This window comes from Protomyctophum parallelum, assembly GCF_964188405.1.
Source record: "Protomyctophum parallelum genome assembly, chromosome: 10".
Classification (NCBI taxonomy): Eukaryota; Metazoa; Chordata; class Actinopteri; order Myctophiformes; family Myctophidae; genus Protomyctophum; species Protomyctophum parallelum.
The window spans coordinates 24,229,496-24,243,991 of record NC_139704.1 but is presented as its reverse complement, the minus strand read 5'-3'; the positions used below and the strand labels follow the sequence as shown (position 1 = coordinate 24,243,991).

The 14,496-nt window shown below is 40.2% G+C and overlaps 1 protein-coding gene across 1 annotated transcript in view; it reads left to right on the top strand.

The window, feature by feature from the left end:
• The window catches only part of cdhr1a (cadherin-related family member 1a), a gene marked incomplete at both ends in the record, with an annotated part of 77,918 nt that overhangs the window by 47,557 nt on the left and 15,865 nt on the right, over positions 1-14,496 (top strand). The window contains 5 exons of the mRNA XM_083774959.1: positions 9,903-9,993; positions 11,321-11,466; positions 12,532-12,582; positions 12,817-12,906; positions 13,196-13,282. Coding sequence (XP_083631085.1) covers positions 9,903-9,993; positions 11,321-11,466; positions 12,532-12,582; positions 12,817-12,906; positions 13,196-13,282 — 465 coding nt within the window. The remainder of the gene's footprint in view (positions 1-9,902; positions 9,994-11,320; positions 11,467-12,531; positions 12,583-12,816; positions 12,907-13,195; positions 13,283-14,496) is intronic.

The following is a 14,496-nucleotide window of genomic DNA, read 5'->3' as shown; positions in this document are numbered from 1 at the left end:
GGACACTCACTCAGAACAGGAGACCTGAGTCTGGAAATATAAATGAATTGTGATGGGAATGAGACTTCTAGGTTCCTCCGTTGGGTTTGGACAATATATTAATACTATATCACTCTCTCCCGCTTCTCTCTGTCTCTCTTCACTCACTCTCGCTGTCCGTCAGAGGCCAAAAACAAACATCTATACATCACTAAGACAAAGTGAAAGTCTAAAGACAAGTTGCATCTTATGTAGGCTGGCCAGGAACTGAGGTCTGACATCACACACAACATAAACTGTTGCAGTGCAAGTCTAGAAATGAAGATTTGTGCAGGCTGTCCATTTTTGAGCAAATTATCGACACTATGACATCATCACGATGAGATCATCATTATGACATCACCATGACGACAGTGATGGATCATAATCCCCATACATGGGGAAAGCCACCATATATTGTGCCCAGGTCTCATGACTATCACTATGACATCATCATGGATGAATGTAAATCAGGGATCATAGTAAATGCGACCTGATGTCGCAATTAAGCCCGCCCATATGGAGATCCCTTGTCATCAATATTAGTATATGGGTATATGTCAGAACCTGTTCTGACATTCCATATGTTGATCCTTCCCCATCCATCCTTCCTCTTCGATGTCTCCGTTTTGACTGATACCTGTCCATTTAAACTCTAGACGGACCTGCCCCAAAGTTTTTCTGCAGCCCTGCCTGGCAGACAGTGTATATTCATACTGTTTCACCTCAGACATACGTGTCTCAGATCCACACTTTCTTCCCTTCCATGTTGAATATGAGGAAACAAGTCTCAAAGTGCTTCTCAAAGTTCTCACTTTGAGAAGCACTGCCATAGTCTAGACTCTAGAGCAACATAGTGATGGACATTTAAATTAGTATGGCCTATACTGCGCATTGTAGTGTACTGTACTGTAACTGTTCATAAACTCCTGTACATCTCATTTTGGAGGGGCGATGGCCCCTCCTATGTCCAGCCTTTGGTGTATGTGCCAACACAATTAAACTTTGTCCTACACAAACATGAAATGCCATTGACAATGAATGGACAATTTTCAGTGTTTGTGTAAACACAAACATTGCGTAACACAAACATGATGATGTACGATGATAAGAGCGCCCCTCACTTCACACGGGTGTGATTTTTATACTACATTCTAACTTAATGTACTGTACCCTAACCACACAGTCACTTTAGTGTATGCCCCACATGTTGACTATTAATTACCGGTATGTGAAAATGACTACTTGAATGATTGAATCTTACCAAATTAGTTTTATAAATATTAGGCCTATTTTTATATTCTTATTATGTGGCATCTATGCTATATCATTCTACGCAGTTGTATGTTGTCTGAACACCTAGTGAAACATAAATAAATCAATTAAACAAATTATGAGTTTATGTACAGTACCAATACATTTAAACACATTTGTGGAACATAAATGTGCAATACTTACTTGTTTTAAAATCTCTCCAGTCCAACTCATTTGTAAACACATTTCAGTTGGGAGTGGGACACCAACTTTATCCAATCAGGAGAGGGAATTCATGCAAGATACATGGTAATGAACGAGTGAAATTAGAAATGACTAGACCTGTACGTGCCTGTCGGCCACCGGCCTACTTGGGAACGATGCAACTTTGGAACCTAATAATACCTGTTGTCAACTTGTCATAGCACCTGTTTTAACTGTCTGTCTGTGTCCCACATGGATATCTCTGTTGTATCTGCCTGTGTCTGAAGAGGGCAAACTGACTGACTGTGAAAAGTGGACTGGTTAAGTAATCAATTGTCAGGTGTGGGGTTGCCATGCCAATCAATTGGCTGAGGCAGAGGCTGGAAATTTCACAGGAGATGGGGATTTAGGCTGATTAGGCCCACTGGCAGAGCCTGAGCAGAACCTTTTGTGGTGGTTGTGGAGAACCGTGGGTCCGACCGACTCGATACCAGGCACTGGGGGTGTGGAACGCGTGTGTCGAATTAGAAGTCGGTGGGGCAAATTGGCAACCCACCTGAAAATGTATTGATTTGTTTTATTAAAAGAGCTGGAGAGACATGGGGGAGCTGGGGGGAGACCCCTGTCACCGAACAAGCAAGATACCTTGATTATTTAAGTCAGCCACTACTAATGTATACCACTTGGGGGCAGCAGTTTAGCACATTCCAGTGCAGTGTACTGAGCTTTGTTGGCATGAGCTACACTGGGCCCCAGTGTAGCTCATGCCAACAAAGCTCATTTGAATTGAATTGAAAATGTAATGAGCTTCTGTAGATGGAGGGCTCTGCTCTCCGAGTGTAGCCTACATTTACCGTAGTACTACTACTAGTACACAATATAGGCCTTTATAAGTGCTTTGTCCAACCACTGCAGGATTGTACTGCATTTCATGTACACTTTAAGTCATTCATAATCTTAAATGATTCACATGATCTTAAAATCTTAAATGTCCAATCACTATTTGCCATTTTAAGTCAACAGGCACTCAGGCAGATATATGAAGCCAATATTAATTTAAAATGCTAAAAGATTTATATGCTGCATAATTTGTAAATAATCTAATGTCATGATTGATAATAAATACATCTTTGATTCATGTAAAGTTAAAAGTGAAAAAGTGAAAAAGGGGGGGCAGTATGAGTCTCCAGAAAAAAAAAAAGACGCTCAGGGTTCATCGAAGGGGTTAGGGGACTTAAGCGAGAGTGTATAAATGGATTAACCAAATGGACTGTACAAAAACATAATTTTTACATGCAGTTTCAGATGGGGGGGGGGTCCATGTTTTAGAACCACTATAATTTAAATTAAAACAGGCTTCGGTTTCAGGAGTTGTTAAAGCCTTCTTGTTTCTCTTCCCTTCAAAGAAGACTGTTCTTTCATGTGGTTGTCATTCCAGTATACCACGCAGGGTTTCAATCATCACATGATGACAACATGATCCAGTGATTGGAGGCTACCTGTTGCCATGCACTGTTGCCATGGTCACTCCTGTATAGGCATGCAGTGGTGGGAAACGTGCTCAAATGTTTTACTTAGAAGGACAACTTCACCACCTTTGAGCCTACCTTCATATAATTGGTCCTGTCATAAAATTCCACCATTATTTTTGTTCTACTCAGTCTGTGTCTCATGGGAGGGCTGTGGCAGTGGTGGAAAAAGTACTCAATTGTTTTAATTACGTAAGTAAAAGTACCAATACTGCAATTTAGAACTACTTTGTTACAAGTAAAAGTACGGAATTGAAAATGTACTTGAGTAAAAGTACAAAAGTATTGGCATCAACATGTACTTAAAGTATTAAAAGTAAAAGTGTGAATGTGTGAAGTTCAAAATGTGTACAAAATCTATTGAAAATAGCAGATATACAAGCTCACAATGCGTTGCAATGCGACACATTGTGAGCTTGTAGATCGGCTATTTTCAAATGGCCAAAATGTATAGGGTTGAAGTGGTTAATGTATGTTTTCTAATCAAAATTAAAATCTCCAAAGTAACTAAAGTTTTCAAATAATCGTAGTGGAGTAAAAGTACAAATACCTCAAAATTAAGTACAGTAAGTACTAAGTACTTAGTTACTTTCCACCACTGGGCTGTGAGCAGTTCAGAAACCCGTCCAAAAGTGACATCGTCGATGGGGAATCCAATTAAGCTAATAGAAACGTCAGGCTTTCTATATTCCTGATAAGTTGCAATGCGATAATGGAAGCAATCGTTCTCACGATAATACAAATTGAAATATATTTTTTAAATCTTGTTAACTGAACTATAGTTCCATTTTAAATTTGTGAACAGAACTAGTTCAATTCAATTCAATGGAGCTTTGTTGGCATGAGAAAACAAACGTTTGCATTGCCAAAGCAAGTACAATACAATGTCATGTAGAAAGTGAACGTTCCCAACACTGGAATTTTGGCTGGTTGAAGACCAAGTGTGCTGTGGCATTCTGAATCAATTGGAGAGGCTTAAGTAAGTACACATGCCGGGAGGACAGTAAGGAAAGAGTTACAATAACCATGTTTTTTTTGACTGATGACTGGATAAGGAGCTGCAGGGCTAACTCCTGGGTGCAAGAAAGGGTCTAATAATCCTTCGAATGTTATAGTGTGAACCTACAGGATGGCAGGATGGAGTGACCGCTGTAATGTGTGTGTGTTTGAACGAGAGCTGACTGTCCAGGACAACACCAATGGTTCGTGGCTGTTGTTGGAACCGAAGTCACCAAGGCGTTGTCTATATGGAAATAGTTAGCTCCTGCATGGGGCAGGACTTAGCTGGGAAGAAGAGAAGCTCAGTCTTGTCTTGGTTCAGCTTGATGTGGTTAGAAGACATCCACTGTGAGATGTCTGCCAGGCATGCAGTGATGCGCTCTTCCACCTAAGCAGAGGGCGGGGGGGGTGGGGGTGGGGGTGGGGGAGGATAGAAACAGTTGTGTGTCATCGGCATAGCAGTGGTAAGGTAGATTGTGAGCAGAGATGACAGTGCCAAGAGATTTAGCCCTATATCTTGCGCCACTCCTTACCCCTTATCACTAAACTTATTTGCCATTTTTTACTATTTTAAAACATTTTAAAATAGTACAAATAGCCGATCTACAAGCTAACAACGTGTTGATGTAGATTGGCTAGTTGAACTATTTTTAAATGTTTTAAAATAGTAAAAAATGGCAAATAAGTTTAGGGATAAGGGGCAAGGGGTGGCACAAGATGGAGCCCTTAGGGAGAAAAGGAGGGGGCCAAGTACAGATCCCTGAGCCCATTTAGGAGGGTTCGGGGGGACTCAGTCATTATGCAGAATGTCTCATTTCAAGTTTTCAAATGTATCATTTCATCAAGCTTACAGCTTGCAGATCGGCTATTTTCAAATTACCTAAATGTGTATAGGGCTGAAGTGGTTAATGCATGTTTTGTAATAATAATCCAAATCTACAAAGTATAACTAGTAACTAAAGTTTTCATAATTATAAATGTATAGTAGAGTAAAAAAAAAATATATTTTTTCTTCTGAGATGTAGTGAAGTAAATGACTGGAAATCGAAAACACTCAAGTAAAGTACAAATACCTCAAAATTGTACTTAAGTACCGTACTTAAGAAAATGTACTTAGTTCATTTCCACCACTGGCGGTTGGTTTGGACAGTTTGTGCCATATCTGCCTCATGCATCTCTCATGCAGAGGTATTTCATAACTGAAATGCAAATGAAAGATCCCTTTAATGGGAGCTATCATTTGGTGTGTGGATCTTTCTGCTTTAGGGGTGGACCAGGTACAAATAAAATCCAAGCTCAACCCCTAGCTGGCAAAGCCCACCAACATTGAATTTAGAAGCTCGAGTGCATCTGTTACAGGCTCTATAGTATACTACCGTGCGTATACTCCTATTTTCTTTCACACAAGAGCCCCTCCTTTTTACCCCCTCACAACCAAATCTCTTTGCTGACAGTTGCCCATTCACAAGCTCACAATGTGCTGCATTGTTGTGAGCTTGTAGATCGACTATTTTCACCAAATGTTTACCACAGTCAGAATAGGCATGGTATAGTGTTGCAAAGTGGCTAAGCTTTTAAGTTTTCATTTTAAACATTCTCTGAATGTGTTCGCTGTTTTCATATAAACCGTAACATTGCTTTTTCACATATCCAGATAGATATCTGTGGCCGTGCACCATGGGCATGCACGTGGCAGACAGTAGGCTACCTGTGGCTGTGCATGTGACCGCGCAGCACTGTACATGCCAGTGTTGATTTCGTCGACTAAAACGACAAACAAAGTTATTAGACTACCTTTTTTCACAGACGAAAACTAAATAAATTGACAATTCCAATATTGACAATTCCATCAACAGATAAAAACTAGACTAAAATGTTATAGGGAGGGACTAGTGGAGAAGAGATATAGAACTAAAAGATAAATAATTTTTTGTTTGGTTGGGCTCTGAAAATAGCTCACAACTTGAATAGATCGGCTATTTTCAGCATGAAACCGTGTGCGCAAAAAAACACAATCAACTGTAGATTTAAAACTATAGACCAAAACTGAAAGTTTTCAGATGACTAAATATTATGACTAAAACTAAATAAAAATGTTGCTGTCAAAATCAACAACACCGTGCACCAAGGGATGCACCGTGGCCGTGCACAGTGCATGTCGATGTGTGTGTGTGCGCGTGCGTGCGTGCGTGTGCGTGTGTCTCCTCATGCACAAACAGGCCCTGTGCATTACAAGATGAGCAGGGATTACAGCACAGTGGGTTAATCTGGAGGCCTGCTGCCATCTGCCAGCGGCACAAGAATTAAACGTGAAACCACCACTGCCTTGACACACACACACACACACACACACACACACACACACACACACACACACACACAGATCATCTGAGTCCCCGATTTGTTTCGGGCCTATATTCCAAATAGCTGGATCGACCCCATGGGCGCTCCGGGATGTTTTGAAACTATAGCTGATTTACAAGCTGAACAACGAGTCCCATATCTCAACACATTATTGTGAGCTTGTAGATCGGCCATCTTCAAATAGCCTATATGTAATTTATATAGGTGTTTCACTATCAAGGACAACACCACCAAATGAGGACATTTAACAGATTGTATTATTAATGAAAAGAAGAATGCATGAAACGATGAAGGAAACGAATAATGAACAGAACGAAGATGAGCCACGACGGGTCATCTGGCCATCCAGCTGGTCATTGTGTCATTTAAGCTGAGGTCAGCTCCCATGCACCACAAACCCCCCTTAGGGACATGTAAAAAGGAGAGGTTAGAGAGGGAGTATAGGATAATTAGGCTTGGGGGATGACGAAAGTGAGGACAGAGGGAGAACCGTGCGTGGGCTTTCATATACAGGTGGAGGTGACACCGATTGGAGGTGGCTTGATAGGAGGTGGAGGTAGCTGCGTTGGAGGTGTGGTCCTGCTCCTGAACTTCAGCTATGAGCTCCATAAAGTATAGTGGTTAAAATGATTTTGATGCTATTAACACATTTTGCTGGGGACCCCCCCTAGCTGGAACCTGCCCAATGACCCCACTTTGAGAACCATTGGACTAGGGCAGTGGTTTTCAACCAGTGGTCCGGGGACCACCAGTTCCAGGTGCATGGTCCCCATAATAGATGGAGTTGGTAACCCTTATATATCTAAGTCGAACGTTAAACAACACCTGCCGCTTGATAACTGGTTGCTTGAAGCCTACCAACATGAACAAACTACATCTCCTCACTGGCATTGCCACTGCAGGCTGCAGATGTGAGACGGGAAGCCACCAGCCGAGTAGAGATGACAAAAGCTACCAGCAATGAACGCCACCTCCTTCATGGACAGGAACCCTCGGCCCAATGACTGAAGTCAAGGAGAAGCTTCCTCAGCCATGTCCAGCCCCTTACAACATCTCGGGAAGAAACCAGACTCCAGCTATGGACAACTTGAGAATGACCCCCCTCCTATTGACATGGGAATCCCCCCCTCTGAAGACCTCCCTTCTGGCTCAGAAGCACCATGGGTCCAGTGGAAGACTGGGGATACAAACCGGCCCAACCATCTGTGAATGTGCATGGAGAAGAGGACCATACGATGCAGCACTACCTTGTCTGCCCTCTACTACCCAAACCGTGCAGCTTTTTATTTTATTGCTGCGGGCAGCTCTTGAATCTTTACTGGCTCATGGAGGTCAGTCATATATACGTTTGACTAATACCACTGGGATTATGAATTAGATTTTGTTTTGAATATGAAAAACAATGTTATGTGTGTAAATCCTCTTGCACGCGACATTGTAGAGCTTCAAAGTGTTGTCTTGTGCAGATTTCTTTTTTGCATAATACTGTATGCGTGAGTTCAGTTTTTTGTTCAGATGACAACGCACGCACGCACGTGCACACACACACCCCCCCTCTCTGGTAAATCTGCATCTGGTGGTAGGCCTACCTCTCATGACAATACAATATTAAGTCGCCATCAACTGTAGTTTAGTGTTAGACTTTGTCGCACAATTATGTGGTGCTAAAAAGCTCACAATGCATGCTTAGACCTTATAGTTTTCGACTATAATAAAATGAGTTATCAATCAATTATTATTATCTTATCCAATTATTTCTATAATAATAGATTAATTTGATTAATCAGTGCACCACACTATACAGCCAGCTCCTGTGGATTGGTGGAAGGAGCTCCCATGCAGTTGGACTGATAAGTGAGTCTCCTTCCACAGCTAAGAGGTGTCATATTGGATTAGCTTGTCTAAGCATCTGCCTCAAGCAGCCGTTCCTTGTTTTCTCCCCACCAGAAGGTGAACCTCATGAGCGGTGACGAGCCTCCACTCCGCGGTGGAGCCCTAGAGTCTTCATGGTGCCATTCATTCATTCATTCATTCCATGACCAACGTTCTTTAGGATGAAGAATGTCAAGAAATTACATTATTCATTGCTTTTCATTCTAGTGCACGTCTGCTTTGGTAAGTGGTCATCACCTCTTAAAATTCTTATAATGGCTATCGTTGCTGTGATGGGATTGAGAGAGTGCCGTGCACTTAAATATCAAAGAGCATTACTACGATTGTATAACATTTGATGTTTTATGACTTTTCGTTTTTGTCTTTCCTTGCTTCCTTTCGTCCGTCATGCATGTCCTCCGCTCTGCAATGCTTCCCATATCCCACAGTCACATGTGAGTTTATGCCTCGCTTGAAATTCCCAATGGCTTTCATTTAATATATTAATTTAATGGGCCTTCAGCATTTTATGTAGGCCAATTACGTCATAGCAAAGGCATACAGTATACAATGGTATAAGGACGATTATAATGATGTATTATTTCTAAGAGGAAATGTCATCCTGATTTCTACCATTGAATATAGATCTCTGACCTATGTATAGAGTAGATATTTTTGGACTGTGACGTAACCCAACTTGTAATCCTGATCTGGGAAGCACGGGTGTTATAAGTGCAATAGCCAGCTTTGTGTATAGCCACTATGAAAGGTTCAAATGCAATTGGAATGTGCAATTTCATATGAGATAAGATAATGTCATGTTGTGATGCATGGGCATTAAGATGTCATACTTGTTAAGTAACTACGTATACATACATTTAATTAAGTACTTTAGGCTACTTAAGTAAAATCAGTTGAGGTATTTGTACTTGAGTACAGTATTTCCAATTTCCAATACTTTTACTTCTACTTTAATTGTGATTTTGATAGAAATAGAAAACATACATGTCAGCCCTATATACATTTCAGCCATTTGAATATTCCAGATCTACAAGCTCTGAGCTTGACAATTTTCAAAATACTTTTTACACATTTCGAACTTGTGAAATGGGTCATTCTACAATTTACAATTTACAATTTACAATTTAGGCATTTAGCAGACGCTCTTAATCCAGAGCGACTTACATTTAAGCAAGAACAAAAGCATGGGAATACATCACATAAAAGCATTTATCAATATCATGAAACATGCGTAAGCTAAGAAAGTAACAGTGGAATATCTATATAATGAAACTATACATACACTATACATATAAACTATACATATTTACTACTATGCTATACATATGTACTATGGCGTGCTATAACTATATACAATACAATTATAGTGCTGTCTACATAACATGCTCTGTGTCTGTGTCAAAATGCTATCTAAGCCAACAGAAATGCTATCAATGCTACAATAAGAGTACTTTTACTTTTAGTAGGCTACTTTAAGTAATTTTTTATGCCAATACTTTCGTACTTGTAGTCGAGTACATTTTGAATATGGGACTTCTACTTGTAACAGAGTACACATACATGCATTGCAGTATTTACTTAAGTAAATCTTTTTACACCACTGATACTAATTTAGCTTTGTTGCGTCTGTCCACAGTACAGGCAGACTTTGCCCCCTATTTCTTTGACAATGGACCCTACAGCCACCACGGGAACCTAGCGCTGTTCAGCCTGTCTGAGGACACGCCTGTCGGTGAGAACCAACCAATCAACAACCTTATTGATTGACTGACGTTTCTATTGATATTATATTTGTATCAATACCTGTATCAACAGAATAATTGTCTAGAGTTTATTCCCATTGAAGGCCTTTGAGTGCAAATATCAATACACACTTTGATACAATTTCCAACTTACAAGACAACAGAACAGAAAAAAAAACAACTCAACTAATTGTTGGTTGTAATAAGTCCAGCTGGCATTCAGCCAGCTCTTTTTGGGGGGGCTTTAACAATAGTTAATCGACTTATTAAAGGCCTTCCCCTTTTTACTCATTATGTTTGTATTTTTTGTTATTGAGCACACACAGGATGTCAAATTGTCTAGACTGGCAGGTGGTAGGCTAGGTCCTGTATGGTGCGCTTCCAGATGCTCATTAGCATGTTGGTCTGGAGGTCACAACTGACAATGTGTGGTGTGAGGCTGTCAGTGCAGGTGAGGTGCAGCTGTCCGTCAGACAGGGTTAAAAGGCCACCATCTGTTTACGTTGTGGATCTTTTCCCACCTGAAACCTTCTAGAACAGTTGTTTTGAACCACCAGTGGTCCTTGTGGTTCCAGGTGGTCCCTATGGTAAATGATGGAAAGTTGGTAGCTAACTGCATGGACCCTAACTCCTGAGAGTGTAAGAGTAAAATTATTGTTAAACTTACTTAATTTACAAGAATCCACACAATTAGAGAATGTAGAAGTTTGCCTGTTGTGAGTCCTAATGGTATATAGTAACATCAATACAGCATGGAATTGTGGACAAAATCGTATCCAACAATAACAAAATATTCTTTAATTTTGAGTCTGAGAGGCTAAATGTCATCAAATTGTGGTCCGTGGCTCAAATGCCAAATAAATAATGGGCCTTGTTTTGTTTGAGTTTACATTATTACCAGAACAACCCCTGAAGGGGAGGTACGTAATGAAAAGAAAACTCATTAAGTGAAAATAGCCGACGGATCTACTGTATACAACGGTACCGTATGTGTTGCTGAGGTGTGTTGTGAGCTTGTAATAGATCTAGGAGCCATTTTAGAAAAACTTTTAAAGTATACGTTCTCATGCCGTTCTGGGTTCCCAGCCAGGACTCGTGGTTAGTAGCCACAATTTAGATTCTGACTTCTGAGAACCATATCTGAAACTTGAGTTGTAGCGTGTGGAAACAAAACTCAGACCCTTGAAGTTCATACGTAAAATGTATTATTATTAAATATTAAAGTGCATTTCCACACGTGGTTCAAGTGGTAAATTTCTGTTAGGTTTGAATAACGTGAATGATGATATTAATAATAATGCTATTCTCCTCCATTAGGCACACACATCTATACTCTCAATGGAACAGACCCTGAAGGAGAGGAGGTGAGGTACGGTGTGGCCCTTGAACCAGGGGCCAAAGAATACTTCAGAGTTGACCCTGAATCTGGAAACATTACCTTGGTGGACAAGCTGGATAGAGAGGTAATTATTACCACTAATTTCTAATTATCACCTATAGGCAACAGAAGATCGTTTCCCAAACAATGGGTCGAGACTCGAGACCCGTTTGTGGGTCGCGGGCACAAACGTATTGGCTCCTTTAATATTTTATTTCCTACATTTTGTTTTGAATTATTTTTATTTCAAAAACATTTTCAAAAAACTTAAAGGTATATTCAGTGATTTCACTCAAAAAACCTTAGGTTTCGTTTTTGGCTGTGGGACCCAGCCTTTCGTCCAATCAGGATAGAGAGTCAAAAACGAAACCTAAGGTTTTTTGACCCCCAGGGGTTAACTGGGGACAGGGAGGAACTCCTTATATGGCCAGCACACTCTATAGTAGGGAGGATTATCACAACAAAACAAAAAAATAAGTGATATTTGAATTAAGTGAAATCACTGAATATACCTTTAATGTTTCATTAATTAAAAACAAAATTAAATTATGTTTGTTTGTGATTTCATTAAGAAATCAAAGAAAATTCCAAAGAAATTCCATAAATTACAAAACGAATGTTTAAGAAGTAGGGAGAATAGCCAATCTACAAGCTACTGTGCGAAGGAACGCGTTATGAGCTGTAGATCTGCTATTTTCACTAGTTTGGTTCCCGGGCAAACATCTAATTTCTCTTTTGGGTCTTGAGCTAAAAGGTTTGTGAACCAGAACCACTGATCTAAGATATGTGGGAGATCACCAATCCTGTATACTGGATGTGCTGGTTCTCAAAGTGGGGTCTAAGTTATTGATAGTTAGGAACCAAAGGGACCCTTACTGGTCTGTAACTCTGCACAAATGGACCAAAATATGTTCCCGTTTGGCTTTTCATTTGAGCTTAGACAATTTAGGTGTATTTGGAATTTGTAGTTTCATAATATATTGTTTATTTAAAAGTGTGGTACTGATGTTCTTATTGCATTGTCAGCAAAGCGATTCAATAGAAAATATACAAATAATGAACAAGAGATGCTCTATTTGGTCCTGCAGAATCGAGTCAACTATGTTTAGGTTGTCTGTTTTTTTAATCTCTTTTGTCATCATCACTTCAGAAAGAGGATTCTATTGAAGTTCTTGTCAGCATCACAGATGGGAAAAGCAAGGTACAGCATGGGATTATACAGAACTCAACTTTTGAAAAATAATAATAAATAGGATATAATAAATCAGACACAGCCCAAATATAGATTCTCTATTGCATTTTGTATGTTAGCCCACTATAGGCTACCAGTTGACTATAGACAACATTTGGCCAATAATAGTTGACTATACAAATCCTTAGTCGGGGACAGCCCTATGAGTATCATCATGTTTGTAATATGTATTCCTCTTTCCAGGTTGTGGAAAGAGTCACAGTGTTTGTAATGGATGCAAACGATGAAAGACCCGAGTTCCAAAACATGCCTGCAATCGTTGACGTCCTTGAAGTAAGTTAGTCCATACAGTAACCTACTGTATGACTATTTAATTTGTCAGTGAAAAAAGGTATACAGTCAAATGTCTTTCGTCATAGCTTTAATGACATGTTTTAGTCTAGTTTTTATTTGCTGACAAAAAAGTTTTAGTCATCATAGCTTAGTTCTTATTTTGTTTGTCAAAAAAGGTAGTCAGCGAACATCTTTCGCCATAGTTTAAGTCTACGATATCAACACTATAGTATAGTGCGTTTGCGCTTGCCGTTCTCACCCAGATGATTTCTTCCGTTGCTCATTCCAGACGGCGGCACCTGGCAGCAGCATCTGTAAGGTGGAGGCCATCGACAGAGACACCGGCTCTGGAGGCTCTGTCACGTACTTCCTCCAGGTACTGTGACTATAGGGATGGGCAGTGGTGGGAAAAAAGGTATCAATACTGCAATGTAGAACAACTCCTTTACACGTTTTGTCCGGAATTCCAAATGCAATTGAGTGAAAGTACAAAAGTGTTGGCATCAAAATGTACTTAAAGTACCAAAAGTAGAAAGTACTCACTATGCAGATTGTCCCGTTTCAAAATATTTTGAAAATAGCCGATCTACAAGCTCACAATGTGTCGCATCGCGGCGTATTGTTAGCTTGTAGATCCGCTAATTTCAAAAGGGGCGAAATGTACAGTAGGGCTGATGTGGGTAGGCCTAATGTATGTTTGGAAATTGGAAATACTCAAGAAAAAGTACAAATACCTCAAAATTACAGTAGTGTACTTAGTTAAATGTACTTAGTTACTGTACACCACTAGGGACGGGACCATAATTATTGTTACCGTATTATCACTTATCATGCTAAAAATGAAAGAGAAAAGCTCACAATAATTGTATTGTGAAATTGTCCCTTGTCATTACATGATGAATTAGCTTTTGTTGCGCTGTGAACTCAGTACCACTTAAACCCGTCTTGATAAAAGACCTGTAAAGAGCGCATTTGGTAAGCCCTAATTTCACTGGGCAAGATAAAAACAAATTAAAAAAACAAACAAAAACAACAAAGGTAATGATAATGAGACAAGCATCAATTTAGCCCATGTGTGTGCGGCATTTGCATGTATAATCGACATGAGGCGCCCGGGGGATTAAACTCACAATTACATTTGTGTTGATGTATTGAGAGGCTTAGCGTGCCGCTTTTGCGAGGGTGACAGGGAGCCGTAGTTTTGCACTTTGGGCTATTAGGACCAAATAACAGCTGGGATGGAGAGTGACTGTGACGCACGCCACATCTGGCCTGCGACGGCTTTCACCTGCCCGCACTGTCCTTGGGCATTCTGTACATATGGGCTCTTTGCATTCCAAACAACAGAGAGGGTTATGGCCTATATGGGACTTACAGTATATATACTGTATACAGGATGTGGCCTATAATTCATCTGGCTCTTGAGTGCATGTTTTGTCGAATTGTACGACCATCTGACCACTTTTCATTATGGCTCACGTGAGTGACAAGGACAGGCTTTCCCCCCCCCCCCCCCCCCTTTTCTTGTTTTTTACCCTCTGACCCCTGTTGTGTTCATCTGTGTTTTGAGCTTTTAAACAGTGGTGGAAA